Source organism: Myxocyprinus asiaticus, chromosome 45 (assembly GCF_019703515.2).
Source record: "Myxocyprinus asiaticus isolate MX2 ecotype Aquarium Trade chromosome 45, UBuf_Myxa_2, whole genome shotgun sequence".
NCBI classification, from domain to species: Eukaryota; Metazoa; Chordata; class Actinopteri; order Cypriniformes; family Catostomidae; genus Myxocyprinus; species Myxocyprinus asiaticus.
The window spans coordinates 21,820,148-21,839,916 of NC_059388.1; the positions used below are offsets into that span (position 1 = coordinate 21,820,148).

At 40.8% G+C, this 19,769-nt stretch overlaps 1 protein-coding gene across 1 annotated transcript in view; it reads right to left on the reverse strand.

Annotated features, from left to right (window-relative positions):
* Positions 1 to 326: 326 nt before the first annotated feature.
* The window catches only part of LOC127435496 (antigen WC1.1-like), a 102,728-nt gene continuing 83,285 nt past the window's right edge, over positions 327 to 19,769 (reverse strand). The window contains exons 9-15 of the mRNA XM_051689048.1: positions 4,783 to 5,007; positions 4,548 to 4,646; positions 4,250 to 4,309; positions 3,693 to 3,746; positions 3,504 to 3,572; positions 3,302 to 3,364; positions 327 to 2,813 (exon numbers count right to left, since the gene is read on the reverse strand). Of these exons, the coding sequence (XP_051545008.1) occupies positions 2,764 to 2,813; positions 3,302 to 3,364; positions 3,504 to 3,572; positions 3,693 to 3,746; positions 4,250 to 4,309; positions 4,548 to 4,646; positions 4,783 to 5,007 (620 nt within the window). The 3' untranslated portion in view covers positions 327 to 2,763. The remainder of the gene's footprint in view (positions 2,814 to 3,301; positions 3,365 to 3,503; positions 3,573 to 3,692; positions 3,747 to 4,249; positions 4,310 to 4,547; positions 4,647 to 4,782; positions 5,008 to 19,769) is intronic.

Here is a 19,769-nt window from a genome sequence, read left to right on the forward strand (position 1 = left end):
CCCCAGTGAGCCTACTTGCACAGGTTCTGTGCAAGGTCAGGGAGGACAAGGAGCAGGTCATTCATGTGACTCCGTATTGGCCCACCCAGACCTGGTTCTCAGAGCTCATGCCCCTCACGACAGCATCTCCCTGGCAAATCCTTCTGGACCTTCTTTCTCAGGGACAGGACACCCTCTGTCAACCACGCCCAGACCTCTGGAATCTCCATGTCTGGTCCCTGGACGGGACGCGGAAGACCTAATTGGTCTACCGCCCGCAGTGGTTAACACAATCACTCAGGCCAGAGCTCCTTCTACAAGGCAACTGTATTCCCTGAAGTGGCATATCTTCGCTAAGTGGTGTTCTTCCTGTAGCAAAGACCCCCAGAGATGCGGAGTCGGGTCAGTGCTTTCCTTCCTGCAAGATAAGCTGGACAGGCGGCTGTCCCCCTCCACTCTCAAGGTCTATGTAGCTGCTATAGCAGCACACCACGACGCTGTTGAAGGTAAGTCTCTCAATAAGCTCGACCTGATCATCAGGTTCCTGAGAGGTGCCAGGAGGTTGGACCCTCCTAGGCCATGCCTCTTTCCCTCATGGGACCTCTCCATGGTCCTTTTAGGCCTATGGAGAGCCCCGTTTGAGCCCCTAGAGTCAGTCAAGTAAAAGGCTATCTCATTAAAGACCGCCCTCCTGACCACGCTCACTTCCATCAAGAGGGTCGGGGACCTGCAAGAGTTCTCTGTCAGCGAAGAGTGCCTAGAGTTCGCGGAGGAGGCAGACCCAGCCTTATCGTTGCTGTGTCCAGTGCGTGCTTTGCATATCTACTTGGATCGCACGCAGAGCTTTAGACGCTCTTGCGGGTTCGAGCACACTCCACAAGGTGTATGGCATCCTCATGGGCACTGGCTAATGTCACCTCTCTAGCAGACATCTGTAGAGCAGCGGGCTGGGCAACACCCAATACGTTCATGAGATTTTACAATCTCCGGGTTGAGCCGGTTTCGTCCTGTGTTCTTTCAGGTACGAACAGGTAAGTTTCGTTACGCGGGGCAGCTGGCCGGGTTTACCGATTGTGTATAGCGCCTTTCTCCTACACGAGGTGAAGCCGTGCGCTCTTCTCTCCCATGCGTGTTCAGGAACTGTGAACCCTGAATGTCCTTCCTCCTAGCCCTCTGGCTCACGAATTCAGCAGAGGAATTCATAGTCGGACCCAGTACGTGTGCTAACATGCCCTGTACTAGTGCTCCACAGGTCTCGGTAACCCCGGTAACCTCCTGTGATGTATCTTTCGTGGTACGAACTCCCTTTCTCGGTAGACACGCGGCTCCCTTGGCATAGCCCTCTCTGCCCCGGTCGCTGCATTTGTAGAGCTCCTCCCCTACGAAGGGCAGGACCTACCGCCGCACCTCTTCCATGTGTGGCCTTAGGCCCATATGACATATTCGCCACTTTTTTACTCTCCCCTTCAGGGCAGGGTGTGGCCTCTGCAGGCTCTTTTCCTCCTGAAAGAATAGGAATGGAAAAGAATGCCTTCCCCGGCGCATTTTATGAGTATTTAAAGGCCCCAGCCGAATCTAATTTTCTGTAGAGATAAAAACTTAGAGAGAAAAGGCCGCGGCTGGCGCGCCCATACTAGATACGTCTCCTTCCCCCCCTCAGGGTTGTTGAGAATTACATGAGGTTTTGGGGCGTCTGGGGAGGCTACGTGCAGTAAAAGTGCATCTGTTCCTATGCTCACATCGACACAACGTCGAGTGAGTGACAGAAGGGGAACGTCTCAGTTACTGTCGTAACCTCCGTTCCCTGATGGAGGGAACGAGACATTGGGTCCCTATTTCCACGGGCTGAACTACACCGCTGTAATGGCCGGGACCTTGTCTCGGCTCCTCAGTGCAAACACCTGAATGAATCCGCATTCCAGCCTCCCTTTTACACCCGTATGTAGGGGGGAGTGGCATGCAAATTCTACTCACCAATTCTCATTGGCCTTTTCTAAAAGATCTGAAGGTGTCTCGGGCTCTCAAGATCAACCCCTAGTATCACTACATCGATAAAAAGTCTCATTCCCTCTATCAGGGAACGGAGGTTACGACAGTAACCGAGAGCACTGTACAGTAATACACTATTAAGTAAATACACAAATTACAACAATTTCAGGTGAGTACAGATTCTGAGCTTACAGACAGATTTATGAATCTGTTTGTCAGGAAACAATGAAGTTTGTTATTTTTTAGTCAAATTTCTAAATTTGGCCACAAGATAGAAATGTTTCAAAACAGTTTGATAAAGTTGAAGTCGCTATATATCTTAAGTAATTTTTTTGACCTCTCTTTCCATATTTGCAGAGGCCTGGTGGTGTAATGCATAAATTTGGAACTGCAACGATGGAAATAGTGCTATGTTGTATGTCCCCTGCACCATCAAAAGCACAACAATTGTCAAAATCAACATTCAGAAATGTCTGTGATTCCATGTTACAGTACAAGTGGCTTCTAGAAAATACATCTCAAGATTTTCAGCATCTTCACTGCATAGAACTGCATTCTATAATCAACTAAAGTGAAGAGGAAAGAGAAATCAACATTTTCAAAAGTCCATGAAAGCAGGACATTTTTCTGTCTGTCAAAAGAAAATAAGCTAAATACAGCTGATAATTTTGACCTCATTAAATGTAATATAAAACATTGCTGGATTTCAATTGAAACTTGTATATAAAATGACTTAAACTCCATCCATTTCCAAAAGCTATAAAAAGATTTGAGGTTGTGTGTGTTGTTCCTGAGTTAAACAGTTCCTCCATGTTTGCCTGGCACCTTCCCCACATCATCATAGTCTATTATTAGAGAACAAAAACAAATTCTTGTCAGTACATCACTAAAAGTAACATATTAAACAGACCGATATTTGCAGTCAATTTAAATGAGCTTTTCTGATTACAGAAATGGATCATATAAAATTATTATAAAAACTAAACAAACAGTTTTAACCATAAAACTGGTTACAATAACCAAAGAGGATTCTCACATCTTAACTGACATCCCTCACATCATCATACTCCTCCTGAACTCCTTGTGAAACTAAATGTGTTTATTATTATGAAAATGAACAAATCTCACATTGCACTTTGTAATACACTAATAAGGACATCATCACAAATTAGCATACTTTACATGCAGATATTTACTATAATGTACTATATACAACGATACTTTATTTAGCTGCTATAATTTTGATAATAAATCACTGTATCGGGCTTCAGTCTAGAATGGTATAATTTTATACAATGTATAATATATTCTGGATACAAATCTAAACACACACCTGTTTTATTATTGGAGAACTGTCGCATGATCACAACATCGTCATAGTTTTCTGGTATGTCATCTACAATAAAATAAAGAAATAGATCCATCAATGTAAAATAATATATATTATTTTGAAATGGCCCATATATTTATTTAAAATATACTGTAAAGATACCTTCATAAATGCTGTTAAAAATAATTTAATGATATAAACAAACCTGTGGCACAACGTCTCAGTCCAGCAGTGATTGCATCATCGTAGGTCTCTGGTGTGTCTTGTTGCTCTTCTAAATGAGTTCAAAAGAAAGATGAAATATATAGACACTTTTTTTTACAGCTTTTCACAGTTCATGTTGTTTAATTAACTGTAAGTGAAATCCCTGTGATCAGTTTACAAAGGCACTGACCTTTTGGGACTTTAGTGGTGGTGACATCATCATAGTGTCCAGATGAGTCTCCTACTGCAGATTTAGTTAAAAACAAACAAACAAACAAACAAACTCTCAGCCCAAACTTCATTTAACATATTCGATATACTGTATTATATGTATCATACAAATATTTATCATACTATATTTGTAACAATGAACAAAACTAATGTGCTCAAATTATATGGTTTCACTTAAAAATTTAGCAATGATAAATAACTGCTTAAAATGAAATATTCACATTAAAATTATGTGGTTATGGATTCTATATCCTGTAAAAAAAAACTGAAGTATATCCTGCTGCAATGACTGAAGAATTTGTACGATAAAACAGAAGCAAATGTGGATTATCTAAAGTATGTTAGGAAATTGCTTGATCTTTTATTATTATTATTATTATTATTATTATTATTAGTGTTAAATGGTATAAAGTATATAAAGGAAACATTCCTATGTTAACTTGCAAGTGAATGTTTTAATTCATTGCACAAGTCTGTATGTAACAAAATGAAACATCATCACTTCAGTTTTCTAACCTGAAAGAATCTCATCAGCATCCTCATACCCAGAATGCTGTTCTTCAGAAAGGACTCTTCCTGTTATGGGAAAGAAGAACCATCAAAAACATGTTCACAATTACAAATCAGCACACAACACTGTTTAGATGCAAACTCATACCATGATAGTGGCTTTTTATTAACTTCTAATATAATTCAAATACATGGATCTGCAAATCTGTTATTAATCAGTTAAATTCTCTCACCCCTCTCTGAATGAATTGATTAGTTCAGTTTATCTCTACAAATCAGGCACTATACTTTCAGATGGACTGACCTCTCTGAGTGATGTGTTTATCTTTATTTGTGATGAGTCTGTGATTAATCTCCTCATAAACTGCTTCAGTCTGAGTCTTGTGTCTTCTATTGGAAAGAGCTGTGATTGAAGACAGACAAACCTGCAGTGAGTTCACAACACATGACCGATGACACACTGAATAAGACACAATAAAGTTACAATCTAGTTTTCATTGTGTTAGAAATGAACTACTGTAGTATGTGATCTGTCGTACCTCTCCTCATCACTCTGTTCTGCTGAATCAGTATAATGAGTGGCAGTAAGAGCAGTAAGAGCACAGCTCCCAGTACAATCACAACCACTGGAGGGATGGAGAGAGAAGATGCTGGAGGAGTTTGTGGACGAGTGATCAGTGCGGACAGAGATGGTGTTACGTCTGTCTGTGAAAATGGAGGAAAAGTTGATGTTGTAGGGGCAGGAGTAGTGGACACAGACAAATCTGTTAATTAAAAAAAAAAAAAAAAATTAGCTGCTGAAATCACAATCAAATCATGCTAATTAAGGGCTTGAATAAATACAATAAATTAAAATAACACTGAAGTTGCATATATGGGGTAAACTTTATCTCTGATAGTCAGTTTTCAACTGTTCTGAGAAAGCCATGTCTGATTCAGATCACTAAATACTTTGCTCTCACCTGCACAGGTGAGTCCAGCGTCCTCTTTGTGTGAGCAGTCAGTGTGGTTATTCAGGGAGTGAGGACAGTCCCACAGGTGAATCTCATTCCCTCTGCACTCGACTCTGTTCAGCCACACGACACCTTCACCAGCACCAAAGGCTGCATTCCCATCAGCACTCAGTGCTGCTCCACAACCCAGCTGCCTGCAGACCACCTGAGCATCCCTGATGTCCCACTGATCATCACAGACTGAACCCCACACAGCGTTATGATACACCTCCAGCCTCCCAGAGCACCGGCCCTTCCTTCCACTCAGTCTCAGAGGAACATACTCTAAAATTTTGGAAAAATCTTAACAGTTAGTCACTTCCTGGTTCTTTTGCTATTGAAAGCTGAATGAAGATCTGTTCATATAAAACTCTGTAACAATTTGGAAAGAATGTAGCAAAGTAACAAGGAACTACAATGCTGTCCACAAACCCGGAACTACTTCAGATCTGTGCATTTACACAAAATAAATCAACACCTTGTACATTTTGTCAACCAATCAGAATCAATAATTCAACAATACTGTGGTATAAGTTAATGCATTATGCATATATATATATATATATATATATATATATATATATATATATATATATATATATATATATATATATATATACATACATATATACACACATGAAAAGTTGTATTTCTGCAGTATTTTATTTATACAGTTATCTCATTAAACTGAAATAAACCTACTTGTACAGTGTCTCTGGTATGGAGCTGCAGAACATGAAAGATGACTTCGAGGTGATTCATCATTTTCCTTTTCTGTGATTATAATAAGATTACATTTTAATTAATTCGATGAAAAAAAAACACCTGTAAACACTTAGGCTACATATTCAGTTTGTTGAGTGCTTTTAGTTAAATTACAATTTCCCCTATTTGCCCACAAACTTGCAGTAATTTTTCAACTGTACAAGTTCAAAATATTTACAAAAATCTAAATAAAACATAAAAATGTACCTGAGCAGGTTATATGAGCCACCTCATTATGATGACAGTTATTCTGTCCCCAGGTTGAAGATGGACACTGCCACAAAGTTGAGTCATGTGGACGACATTTAAATTGATCCAGCCAATTTAACTTTAGTCCTTGTGAGTTACTGGGTTCACTGGCAGATTTTCCACAGTTCAGCTCTTGACAGATCAGACTCGCTGTGTCTCTGTCCATCTGGTTGTAACATACATTACCCCAGGACCCATTGTAGAAAACCTCCACATTCCCTTTACAACCATCAGTTAACCTGATTTCTTTGAACTCTAGATAGAAAAGAATCAATCAAGTTAAAAAATGCAACAGTTGAAAAACATTATGTCTATTACGAACATTTGGGTACCTGAATTCAATTCAACAGTTTACCTGAGCACACGACTCCTACATCCTCCATGTGTTGACAATCATGTTTTCCCCAGACCCGAGAAGAGCAGTTCCACAGGGATGTCTCATTCCCCTCGCAGTTCACCTCATCCAGCCATATGTGTCCAGAACCAGGACCAAACCAGGCTGGTACCTGCTGGTTACTGAGGGCCACTCCACACTGCAGCTGTCTGCACACCACATGGGCATCTTTAATATCCCAGGAATCATCACACACTGTCCCCCATGAGCCGTTGTGAAAAACCTCCAGCCTCCCTGCACAGTCTCCTCCAGAACCCACCAACCTGATGGACCCACGACCTGAGATCACACATATATATAGAGAGAGAAATGCATGTTAATTCATATTAATCTATTGTCAGAGCATGAAAATGGCCGGATATTGTTGTTTTCACCAAGGCAGGTGATTGACAGCTGTTGTGTGGAGCTGCAGTTGAGAGTTTGTGGAGAGCTGCAGTTCCCCAGATGAGCTTCACTCCCAGAGCACTGGAAGCCCATCACACACTCATGACTGTGTTCAGGACTGGATGAAGAGGAGCCATAGAAGTTCAGCACAGAGCCACAGCCCAACTGTCTGCAGACCACAGAGGATTCAGTGAGACTCCAGGAGTCCAGCAGAACTCTCCTCCAGACCTGATGGTTGTAAACTTCCACCTCCCCCTCACACTCTCTCTCTCCAGACAACCGCACTCGCCCATCATGAAGAGCCAGAGATGAATCTGGAAATGAGGGTTGAAATGTTACTAAAATATATGCAAAATTCACAACAAATGCAGGAATATTGTAATAATAATATAATAATATAGTATGTGTCCTTTTAAATAGGAAAATTATAATTTTGTAATTTATAAGTACACTAATTGTGCTAAGTGATATTAATTTACATTCATTATGTGATAGAATGCAGATAATTGTTTATATTCTTTTTATTATTACAGAAGCCTAGTACATGCCCACCTCTTGATGAGCAATCATTAAAAGTTCAATATCACCTGCAGGTCTATGGGCTCTCTAACAGAAACTCTGTAGTGATTAATGTATAATTAGCCTGCATTTCAAGCAGAAATGCTGCAATCATTGCAATGTTAATAATTCTTGCAGTGCACTCACGAGAACAGATGACGCCAACATCTTTTCTATGAGAACGTTCAGCTCGACTCCATGAAGAGATGGGACATTGTGAGAGTTGTGTTTCATTCCCCTGACAATCAAACACATCAGCCCAGATTTCACCACTTCCCTCTCCAAACCAGTCTGCTCCCACAACAGACACAGCAATCCCACAATTCAACTGTCTACAGAGGACACTGGCAGCTCTCATATCCATACATCCATCACATACTGTGCCCCAGTATCTGTGTAACTGACGCTCCACTCTTCCAGAACAGGAGTCTGTGCCATTTGCTAGTCTAAGCGATGTGTAACCTAACCACAGATCATAGAGATTACAGTAGTAACAAGAATAAAGCAGTATAATACTGTATGTACACATAATGCAATATATAATTCATTTGTCATGGAAGATTATAATGTATCAATAAAATAATTAAAAAGGGACATTGATACTTAACCAGAACACATTAATCCCACGTTGTTAACACTGGTGCAATTATATTTGTGTGAAGATATTGAACAGGATGAAATCTGAGATTCGTTGCCTCTACACTGAATCTCTTCTGTCCACATCTGACCCTCTCCTTTGCCAAAAGCAGCTGCTCCCAGCACCTGTACAGGAGCCCCACAGTCCAGCTCTCTACACACAACCTCTGCATCCTGCTGGTCAAAGGCAGCATCACACACTGAAACCCATGTCTTCTCATGAAATATCTCTAATCTCCCAGAGCACAGATGAGACCCAGCAGCAAGTCTGGAATGTTTGTGGCCTGGTTATATGAAATAAAAAAATTAACACAGTAGACAAAAACGCATGGTGAGCTATATTTTATTATTTATTTTTTATCTGAATGTGTGACAAAATTGATTTATCTCATATACAGAATACTGCATTGTGGCCGGGAGGAGGGCGGGGCCAGGTCGTGATGCTGCACACCCGGCCTCTAAACATGCTAATCAAACCCTCCAGAGAGATAAAGGCGACCAGGGGCGGCAGTTCCAGAGAAAGAGAGTTACGGGCAGCTGCCCGGCATGTGTTTGTGTTTGTCTTTTTGTTTAAGTTTATTATGAAATTATTATTTATATTGTCAAGCCGGTTCTCACCTCCTTTCCCTTTTACCTCGTCACATGCATGTTCTCAAATAATTACAACAAGTTTTGATTTCATAATGAATCTGGCACAATAGTATTATTAGTATTATTCACCTGAACAGATGACCCCAGCATCAGAGTTGTGACTACAGATAGGTAAATTCCATACAAGTGATCCACAGTTCTTTAGTGACGACTCTGATCCAGTACATAATACATTAGCCATCCAGATTGGTCCTGATCCCACTCCAAAATGAGCATCACCCAGAGCATCTACAGGCTCCCCACAGTCCAGCTCTCTACACACCACTGCAGCATCAGCCATATCCCACATCTTGTCACACACTGTTCCCCACTGTCCTCTATGAAGAACCTCCACTCTACCAGCACAGGGACTGTTACCATTAACCAGTCTCACATTTTTTGAGTCTAAGTGAGAAGGAAATACAATGAGAGAAAAAAGGAGGGATTTCAGACATATTTACAATATGTTACTCACATATTAATTTAATTCTTACCAGCACACAGAAGCCCCTCATCATTTTCATGGGAGCAGTTGTTTTCGAGTGAAGATGATTTTGGACAGAGGTGAATCTGAGATTCGTTGCCTCTACACTGAATCTCTTCTGTCCACATCTGACCCTCTCCTTTGCCAAAAGCAGCTGCTCCCAGCACCTGTACAGGAGCCCCACAGTCCAGCTCTCTACACACAACCTCTGCATCCTGCTGGTCAAAGGCAGCATCACACACTGAAACCCATGTGTTCTCATGAAGTATCTCCACTTGTCCAGAGCAATGAGAATTTCCAATAAGCCTGATGCCTGAGTAGCAAGAGAAAACAAATGTAATATATAGAAGGCAAAGCAAATTTATTTACATTATAAACTTTGTCATATGCAATGATAAATAATTTCATAAACAATGATAATTCAAAGTTTTCTACATAAGCATCATAAATAAGAGAGAAACAAAAACATACTTTATAAAAACTGTTTGCAATAATTTAAAAACACTCACTAGAGACCTTCTAGTTCCTGACATAGTCCCCCGCATGTAAAAAGCAAAGCAATAAAGAAAAGTGCTACAAAGTACTTCAGATAAAGTGTAGGCATTTAAGTTTTAGGGAGTAAATAAAGTTGACACATTTTGAACAGGGTTTGGGAGTAGTAGTGCGTCGCAAGAATGCATAGTTTGAGAACCACTGGCCTAGCCTATTGTCTATCCCACACAGCCTCGTTTTTTCTTGAGAAAAAAATTAAATATGGTGCTACTCTGACAAAGGTCAATTTTCTGTGTGCTATTCCATAAATATATATATATATATATATAAAGCATGTAGATCATCTGTGATATAAAAACAGAATGAGGTTCAGAGCAGCTCACCTGAGCAGATGACACCAGCATCTGTACTATGATCACAGACAAAAGTAGCCCATTCTGCTGATCCACAGTTCTTCAGTGTGGACTCTGATCCAGTACATACTGTTCGATTCATCCAGATATCTCCTGATCCTGGTCCAAAATGAGCATCACTCAGAGAATCTACAGGTTCTCCACAGTCCAGCTCTCTACACACCACTGCAGCATCAGCCATATCCCAGGAAAAACCACACACTGTCCCCCACTGTCCTCTATGAAGAACCTCCACTCTACCAGCACAGGGACTGTTACCATTCACCAGTCTCACATTCACACTGTCTGTATACATTGAAAAGTAAGAATGACAGATGGACAGAGGAAGAGAGTGAGAAACAAAGAGACAAAACTAGTATGAAACTCAATTAATGTTCAGTCTGGACATCAGGGGACATGACATTTTAATTGCAGGTGCTATTTAAAGTCTGTTGCAAATAATGGTTGATGCTATTAACACCCCGGTGCAAGTAGTGGCAGATACTATTTGCACCCCAATTCAAATATTAACAAGCAGTATAGGGGCATCACTGCAGCATGTTTATTGTGTGTGTGTGTGTGTGTGTGTTTTGTGTGTGTGTGTGTGTGTGTGTGTGTGTGTGTGTGTGTGTGTGTGTGTGTGTGTTTGTGTGTGTGTGTGTGTGTTTTGTGTGTGTGTGTGTGTGTGTGTGTGTTTGTGTGTGTGTGTGTGTGTGTGTGTGTGTGTGTTTATTGTATTTGGAGTCCTACAGAAACCATACTCCACCCCTAAACCTAACCTACGATAATTAACCACGGTTTTTATTAGAGTAACCATAGTTTATATTTACATTACGTTACATTTATTCATTTGGCAGATGCTTTTATCCAAAGCGACTTACAAAAGAAGAAGAATACATCATAAGCGATTCATCTTAAGAAAACAGCAGTACGAAAAGTGCTGCATTACAAAGTTTCAATTGCATCAGAATAACTGTATCCAGGACAGATTAGAGTGCAACAAGAATATCTATCTGTCTGTCTGTCTGTCTGTCTGTCTCTCTGTATGTATTTATTTATTTTTTTATTTTTTTATTTTTTTATGAGTGCATGGTTAAGTGCTCATGGAAAAAGTTTAGTCATGGTATTTGTAGTAAAACCATAGTAAATGTAAAATTAACCATGGTTATTACAGTCATGGTTCCTACAATATTACGATAGTAAAACTATGGTTAACTTCTGTTAGGGATTAACCCAACCTCTAATCAAAAGAGTAATACAAATCTAGACATGACCGAAGCCAGCCACAGAAGAAAGACCTCACCCCTCATGCCTCAGACAAAGAAGGGAAAGTATGCGACAGACTCTGCCCCTTAACTGGATCAAACCCATCTCTGAACCTGCCAACAGTCGACACTGCGAGGAAATCAACCTTAATGTTCATTTTTATTTATTAGAAGTAATATTAAAGGAAATACTAAAAGTAGAGAGGGGAAAAAGGATAGGCATAAGAGTGGGACAAAATGCAGATTCGAACCCGGGTCGTTATTTGCACCTTGGTGAAAATAATCACTCTGAATTTTTATTAATTTAAGTTTATTTGAAAATGTTCATGAACCTGCACACACCAGTCCTAATACAGGCAGATTTAATGGGTAGGTTCATTTAAAAGAGTTTTAATGGGTTAAAATGTGACTAATAAAATAAATATCTGCTTTGTTATAACTCTTACCTGCACACACCAGTCCAACGTTGTTTTCATGTGAACAGTTGTTTTCATTTGATGGTGATTTTGGACAGAAGTGTATCTGAGATTCGTTGCCTCTACACTGAATCTCTTCTGTCCACATCTGACCTTCTCCTTTGCCAAAAGCAGCTGCTCCCAGCACCTGTACAGGAGCCCCACAGTCCAGCTCTCTACACACAACCTCTGCGTCCTGCTGGTCAAAGGCAGCATCACACACTGAAACCCACGTCTTCTTATCAAGTATCTCTAAACTCCCAGAGCAGCGAGAACCTCCAACCAGCCTGACGCCTGTAAAAACAATATAGAGCATGGAACATTTTAAAAACAGAGTTTGAATACAGTTTATGTGATAAGATTAAATTTTGAGCTTACTTGCACAAAAGACTCCAGCATCTTTACTATGATCACAGTCATAAGGCCATTCTACTAATCCACAGTTTTTCAATGTGGACTCTGATCCAGTACACATTGCATTTTTCATCCAGATTGGTCCTGATCCTGGTCCAAAATGAGCATCACCCAAAGCATCTACAGGCTCCCCACAGTCCAGCTCTCTACACACCACTGCAGCATCAGCCATATCCCAGCCTTGATCACACACTGTTCCCCACTGTCCTCTATGAAGTACCTCCACTCTACCAGCACAGGAACTGTTACCACCAACCAACCTCACATTCATTATGTCTGTCAATGTCAGAGAAAGAAAAAGAGAGAGAAAGAGTGAATGAAGACTGAAATATTACTATAAAATTAAATAAGAATCTGCTATGTTGATTTTATTGAACTCATACCGGAACACAGCAATCCAATGATGCTGTCATGAGAACAGTTGCTTTTGATTGATGGTGATTTTGGACAGAGATGAATCTGAGATTCGTTGCCTCTACACTGAATCTCTTCTGTCCACATCTGACCCTCTCCTTTGCCAAAAGCAGCTGCTCCCAGCACCTGTACAGGAGCCCCACAGTCCAGCTCTCTACACACAACCTCTGCATCCTGCTGGTCAAAGGCAGCATCACACACTGAAACCCACGTGTTCTCATGAAGTATCTCTAATCTCCCAGAGCAGCGAGAACCTCCAACAAGTCTGACTCCTGAAAAAAAGAAAACAAATAACAAAAACATTATTATAAAAATCATATTACATGGATTCTCATGATCATGAATCTTAAGTCAACATTTTAAATAAAAAACGAAATAAATAGTTTAAACATAAGAATAAAAAAGATCCAACATGTTGTAATACATGAGGAGAAATAAATTTTCAGTCAAGTAGATAGAGAAGGTTTGTAGTAGTTTACCTGAGCAGATGATTCCAGCATCTCTAATATGATCACAGGTGTGTTTACCCCATCCAAATGATCCACAGTTCTTCAGTGTAGACTCTGATCCAGTACACATGACAAGACTCATCCAGATTGGTCCTGATCCTGGTCCAAATTGAGCATTACGCAGAGCATCAACAGGCTTTCCACAGTCCAGTTCTCTACACACCACTGCAGCATCAGCCATATCCCAATAGTCATCACACACTGTTCCCCACTGACCTCGATGTAGAACCTCCACTCTACCAGCACAGGGACTGTTCCCACCAACCAACCTCACATTTACACTCTCTAAATATTGAGCAAAACAATCAGAGAGAGGAATGAAGGGATGAGAGAAAGAGAAAGACAGATTTTCACATTTATTAGCAGATATAGAGTATATGACTGTTCAGTGTCTTTTCTTTATTCACATGTGGTTGTTGAATTTTATCATGTATTTCCAATGGTTATAATTATAATAATAATTATTATTATTATTATTATTATTATTATTATTATTATTATTATTATTATTATTCAGTGATCACATTGAAATCATTAAAACTAATCACACTCTCATTTGTTCACACATTATTATCATGTGTTCACATGTGAAATTCATGTGATTTTTCCATAGGTGCATACAGTACATTATACACGATGTGCTTGTTAATAAATATCTCAGCAACATAAGATGAATAAACATGAATTTTAAGTTAAGTCGGAATATGCAAGACCATCATTTCTTGATAAAACAGTTTCATTATTTATGTACTTACCAGCTCTGATGAGTTTCACAACTGAGGACAGTAAAATGAGTGTCAGACATCTCTCCATATTCTTCTGCTCTACTAAAAGTTTGTTTATTCAGTATCCAGTACCAGCTTCTCCTCACTACTGATGAAATAGAAGTACAGGGGTCTTCTGAGCCCTTAATGAGAGAAAAAGATGTCAAACACCCTCCAATCACACTCACTATTACCTTATTAGACAGAACAGAGGAAACCATCAAAGAACTTCAGTGACGAATCAGACGAGGCATTTCTGATTTTCTCCATATACATCAAAAACGTCAGTGCTGATCAGGGATTCTTCGCCCCACCCATGAAGATGCCTCACTAAAGGGAGCCACATACACACACACACACACACACACACACACACACACACACACACACACACACACACTATATTTAGAGATATAAAAATAAGAGCTGTTAAAAAGTAATTTGGTTTACAGGATACAGGAAACACTCCAGTTTAAACACATCAAAGCCAAACACCTGCAGAGACGAGATAGAAGCTCTGATAACTAACTGCTAAATGACATATTTGCATGTTATTAAAACAGTAAACTCAACTGTTTAAATCATTCATGATTTAAAAAATAAATAAATCATGTTTTATTAGTAAATAGATGCTTACCAAGACCACAGTATATGACCTAAACTTTATTCAACAAGTGGGAGGCAAAATAGACAAAATACAATATAAATAATATGACTTTTTTGAAAAACATTGTATATATTGCAAACTCATTTCTCTTTTTTTTTTTTGGTTTTTTTTTTTTCATAAGATGGGGCAGAAAGACCATAATTCTTTTAAAGTGAAGATGATGAGGGTGTTCTTCATCTTCTGACCAGCAGATGGCGCCAATATACAATAAACATATTCCATTTATTAATAAGATCATTAAAGTGTATTGTTTCAGATTGTTTGCTCATGTATTTCTTCCAAAGCATCTGAGATCGTGTTACTTTCTTCCAGAGGGTGGCAGCAACAGACCAAGATTTTTAAGGTTTTAGAATAGCTGTTTGATTTTGAGTAAAAAAAAAAAAAAAAAAAAAAACATTTATATATATATATATATATATATATATATATATATATATATATATATATATATATATATATATAATAATAATAATAATAATAATAATAATAATAATAATAAAAACTTTGATGAACATCACTTGAATAGATTTTCACGTTTTGTTCTACGACATAAATAACACGGTATTTTAGGCCCCCTGACTGTATATTGCTCTGGGCCCCTTCTGTTGTATTATATGTAGTATATTAGTAACTATTCTATAATATGTAATATTGTAACATTATATATGTGTGTGTGTGTGTGTGTGTGTGTGTGTGTGTGTGTGTGTGTGTCTGTAAAAACCTGATGTAGGGAGGGAAAGGAGGACAAAGGGAACTGGATTCTTCAACTCAAGGTAAGCTTTCATCAATAAAATTAAAGGGCTTTTCAGCACAACACTCTTTAGCTTCAATCCAGCACAGTCTCTTTCAGACCAGTAGATATATATATATATATATATATATATATATATATATATATATATATATATATATATATATATATATGCACTCTGACCCCAGCCTAGCTGGGATATGTGAAAAAGAAGAATTTCACTGCATATGTGCAAATGTATAATGTGTGATAAATAAAGAAAATTATAATTATAATTATAATTAAATTATATATATATATATAAAATAGACCACTGCAAAATGATCAGTTTCTCTGGATTTACTATTTATAGGTGTTTGAGTAAAATTAACATTTTGTTTTTATTCACAGCATTCATGTCTCTACCAGTCATTCACATTGCTGTTGGGTGACTTTATGCCACTCCTGGTGCAAAAATTCATGCAGGCTTGTGACCATCCATCTTCCTCTTGATCACATTCCAGAGGTTTTCAATGGGGTTCAGGTCTGGAGATTGGGCAGGCCATGACAGGGTTTTGATCTCGTGCTCCTCCATCCACACTTTAATTGACCTAGCTGTGTGGCATGCAGCATTGTCCTGCTGGAAAAACCAATCCTCAGTGTTGGGGAACATTGTCAGAGCAGAAGGAAGCTAGTTTTCTTCCAGGATAACCCGATTCCAGCCTTGCTGAAGCACCCCAAGATCATCACCGATCCACCACCAAATTTCACAGTGGGTGCGATACACTGTGGCTTGTACACCTCTCCTGGTCTCCATCTAACCATTAGATGTCCAGGTGTTGGGCAAAGCTGAAAATTGGACTCATCAGAGAAGATGACCTTACTCCAGTCCTCTACGGTCCAATCCTTATGGTCTTTTGCAAACCTCAGCCTGGTTTGCTTCTCATTGACGAAGGGCTTTTTTCTAGTTTTGCACGACTTTAGCCCTGCCCCTAGGAGTCTATTTCGAATCGAAGAAGTCAAATATCGAGGGGCTAATTATTGATTAATAAATCATCAGCAAATGTTGTTAAATAAACATGAGAAAAAAATCCATACATAGGATAGGGATCTGTTAAACATTTTTGCACACAAAATACCAAAAACAAGTTGATGATATCAAGAAGGATTATCAAAACCAGATAAATGTTTCAAGAGAAGACAATCACCATCAGGAGAACATTATGGAGAGGTATCAGTCACATCACAATTCTCAAAATGGAGACTTGTTTAATGTTTTTAAATAAATATTTAAATAGTTATGAAAGTGCTTCTCTAGATTATGAACAATTGTATTTAACACAAATTAAACAGATTTAAAAAAAAAAAAAATTTGCAATAGGATAAATTACCATTATTGTTGGAAGTCTGAGTAGTATTATCACAGCAGGTGATTTAAGCTACTTCATTTTAACAGTTATTCTCACCCCATGGTGACTTCCAGTGCCACAGAGTGGAGTCACGTGGTCGACATTTAAATTTATCCAGTCAGTTAACGAGCCTTTAGCACATCTGAATAAGTGAGTTTGCTTTAAGAACTTCCACAGTTCAGCTCTTGACAGATCAGACTAGCTGTGTATCTGTTCATCTAGTTCCAGCATACATTACCCCACGATCCATTGTAGAAAACCTCCACATACCCTTCACAGCCCTCAGTTAACCTGATCTCTTTAAAATCTAGGTTGAAAAAAATCTAATGAAAGGTGTACTCAGTAATTTTTACCTCATTTTAAAAGTTTTACTTCTGAAGAAATGAATTGTAATTTTGAAACACATGTATAAAATCCTAAGCACTCGAATGAGATGAAGACTTCAGTGAAATTAGTAACCTTATAAAAGCTGTTTTATTCTACATGGAGAGGGTCTTTTCATGGGAGCTGCCATTTTAGAATCACATCAACAGCTGAATACTGCTCGCTTACTCTCAGTAACCACCCTATTATTAGACAATTTTACTCTTGTATTGGATTAATCCTGGCTGACTGTGCATTGTGAATTTCTACAATTATTATTACCTGAGCACATGACTACTACATCCTCCATGTGTTGACAGTCATGTTTTCCCCAGACATGAGAAGAGCATTTCCACAAGGACATCACATTCCCCTCACTCTTCGCTTCATCCAGCCATATGGGTCCAGAACCAGGACCAAACCAGGCTGGTACCTGCTGGTTACCGAGGGCCACTCCACACTGCAGCTGTCTGCACACCACATGGGCATCTTTAATATCCCAGGTGTCATCACACTCTGTCCCCATGAGCCGCTATGAAAAACCTCCAGCCTCCCTGCACAGTCTCCTCCAGAACCCACCAGCCTGATGGACCCACGACCTGATTTCAGATATACAGAAAGAGATAAATGCATGTTAATTAATATTAACTTATTGTCAGTGAATGAAAACAATAGTTTCCGCTGTGCACCAAAGCAGACAAAGAGCTGCTCAGATATTCTAAAGCTCTGCGTGCGATCCAAATAGATGCGTAAAGCATGCACCGGTCACAGCGACGACAGGGCTGGGTCTGCCTCCTCCTGGGGCAGCGCTTGCAGGTTCACCACCTGGTCCCTAAAAGGGGTGGTGGGAACCTTGGGCACATAGCCCGGTCAGGGTCTCAGGACCATGTGAGTGTAACCCGGACCGAATTCCAGGCATGTTTTGCTGACAGAGAACGCATGCATGTCACCTACCCTCTTGATGGAAGTGAGCGCAGTCAGAAGGGCAGTCTTCAAGGAGAGTGTCTTAAGCTCGGCTGACAGCAAAGGCTCAAAGGGGGCTCTCTGTAGACCCTGAAGAACTACAGAGAGGTCCCATGAGGGAACGAGGCACGGTCTGGAGGGATTCAGCCTCCTGGCGCCTCTTAGGAACCTGATGATCAGGTTGTGCTTCCCTAAGGACTTACCGTCGACTGCGTTGTGGTGTGCTGCTATGGCAGCAACGTACACCTTCAAGGTGGAAGGGGACAGCCTCCCTTCCAATCTCTCCTGCAGGAAGGAAAGTACTGATCCAACTGTGCATCTCTGGGGGTCTTCGCATCAGGAAGAACACCACTTAGCGAACAGATGCCACTTAAAGGCATGCAGGCGCCTCGTAGAGGGGGACCTAGCCTGAGTGATCGTGTCTACCACCGCGGGTCGTAGACCGCTTAGGTCTTCCGCGTCCCATACAGGGGCCAGACATGGAGATTCCAGAGGTCTGGGAGTGGGTGCCAGAGGGTGCCCCATCCCTGAGAAAGAAGGTCCTTCCTCAGGGGGATTCACCGGGGGGAGCTGTCGTGAGGAGCGTGAGGTCTGAGAACCATGTCTGGGTGGGCCAGTAGGGTGCTACCAGGATGACCTGCTCCTCGTCCTCCCTGACCTTGCACAGGGTCTGTGCAAGCAGGCTCACTGGGGGAAATGCATATTTGTGTAGGCCAGGGGGCCAGCTGTGTGCCAGCGCATCTATGCCGAGGGGAGCCTCGGTGAGAGCGTACCAGAGCAGGCAGTGGGAGGATTCTTGGGAGGCGAACAGGTCCACCTGTGCCCGTCCGAATCGACTCCAAATTAGCTGGACCACCTGAGAGTGGAGTCTCCACCCTCCCCTGAGGGTAACCTGCCATGACAGCACGTCCGCTGTAGTGTTGAGGTTGCCCGGGATGTGAGTGGCTCGCAGTGACTTGAAGTGCTGCTGACTCCAGAGGAGGAGATGGCAGGAGAGTTGTGACATACAACGAGAGTGCAGACTGCCTTGGCGGTTGACATTTGCTACCATTGTCATGTTGTCTGTCCAAACTAACACTGGATCAATGGACGGAACCTCCGCAGGGTGAGCAGAATTGCCAACAACTTGAGGTAGTTGATGTGCCAATGCAGTCGTGGACCTGTCCAGAGGCCGGCGGCAGCGTGCCCATTGCAAACAGCGCCCCAACCCATTTTGGAGGCATCTGTCATGACCACGATGCGTCTGGAGACCAGTTCTAAAGGAACACCTGCCCGTAGAAATGAGAGGTCGGTCCAAGGGCTGAATAGAATGTGACAGACCTGAGTGATGGTCACGCGATGTGTCCCGTGGCACCATGCCCATCTCGGGACTCGAATCTGGAGCCAGTGCTGAAGCGGCCTCATATGCATCAACCCGAGCGGGGTGGCCACCGCCGAGGACGCCATATGCCCCAGTAGCCTCTGAAAAAGTTTCAGTGGAACCGCTGTTTTCTGTTTGAACGCCTTCAACACTGACTGGGCGCGCTCGTTGATAAGGCATGCCTTCAAGGAGACTGAGTCCAACTCCAAACCGAGAAAAGAGATGCTCTGAATGAGG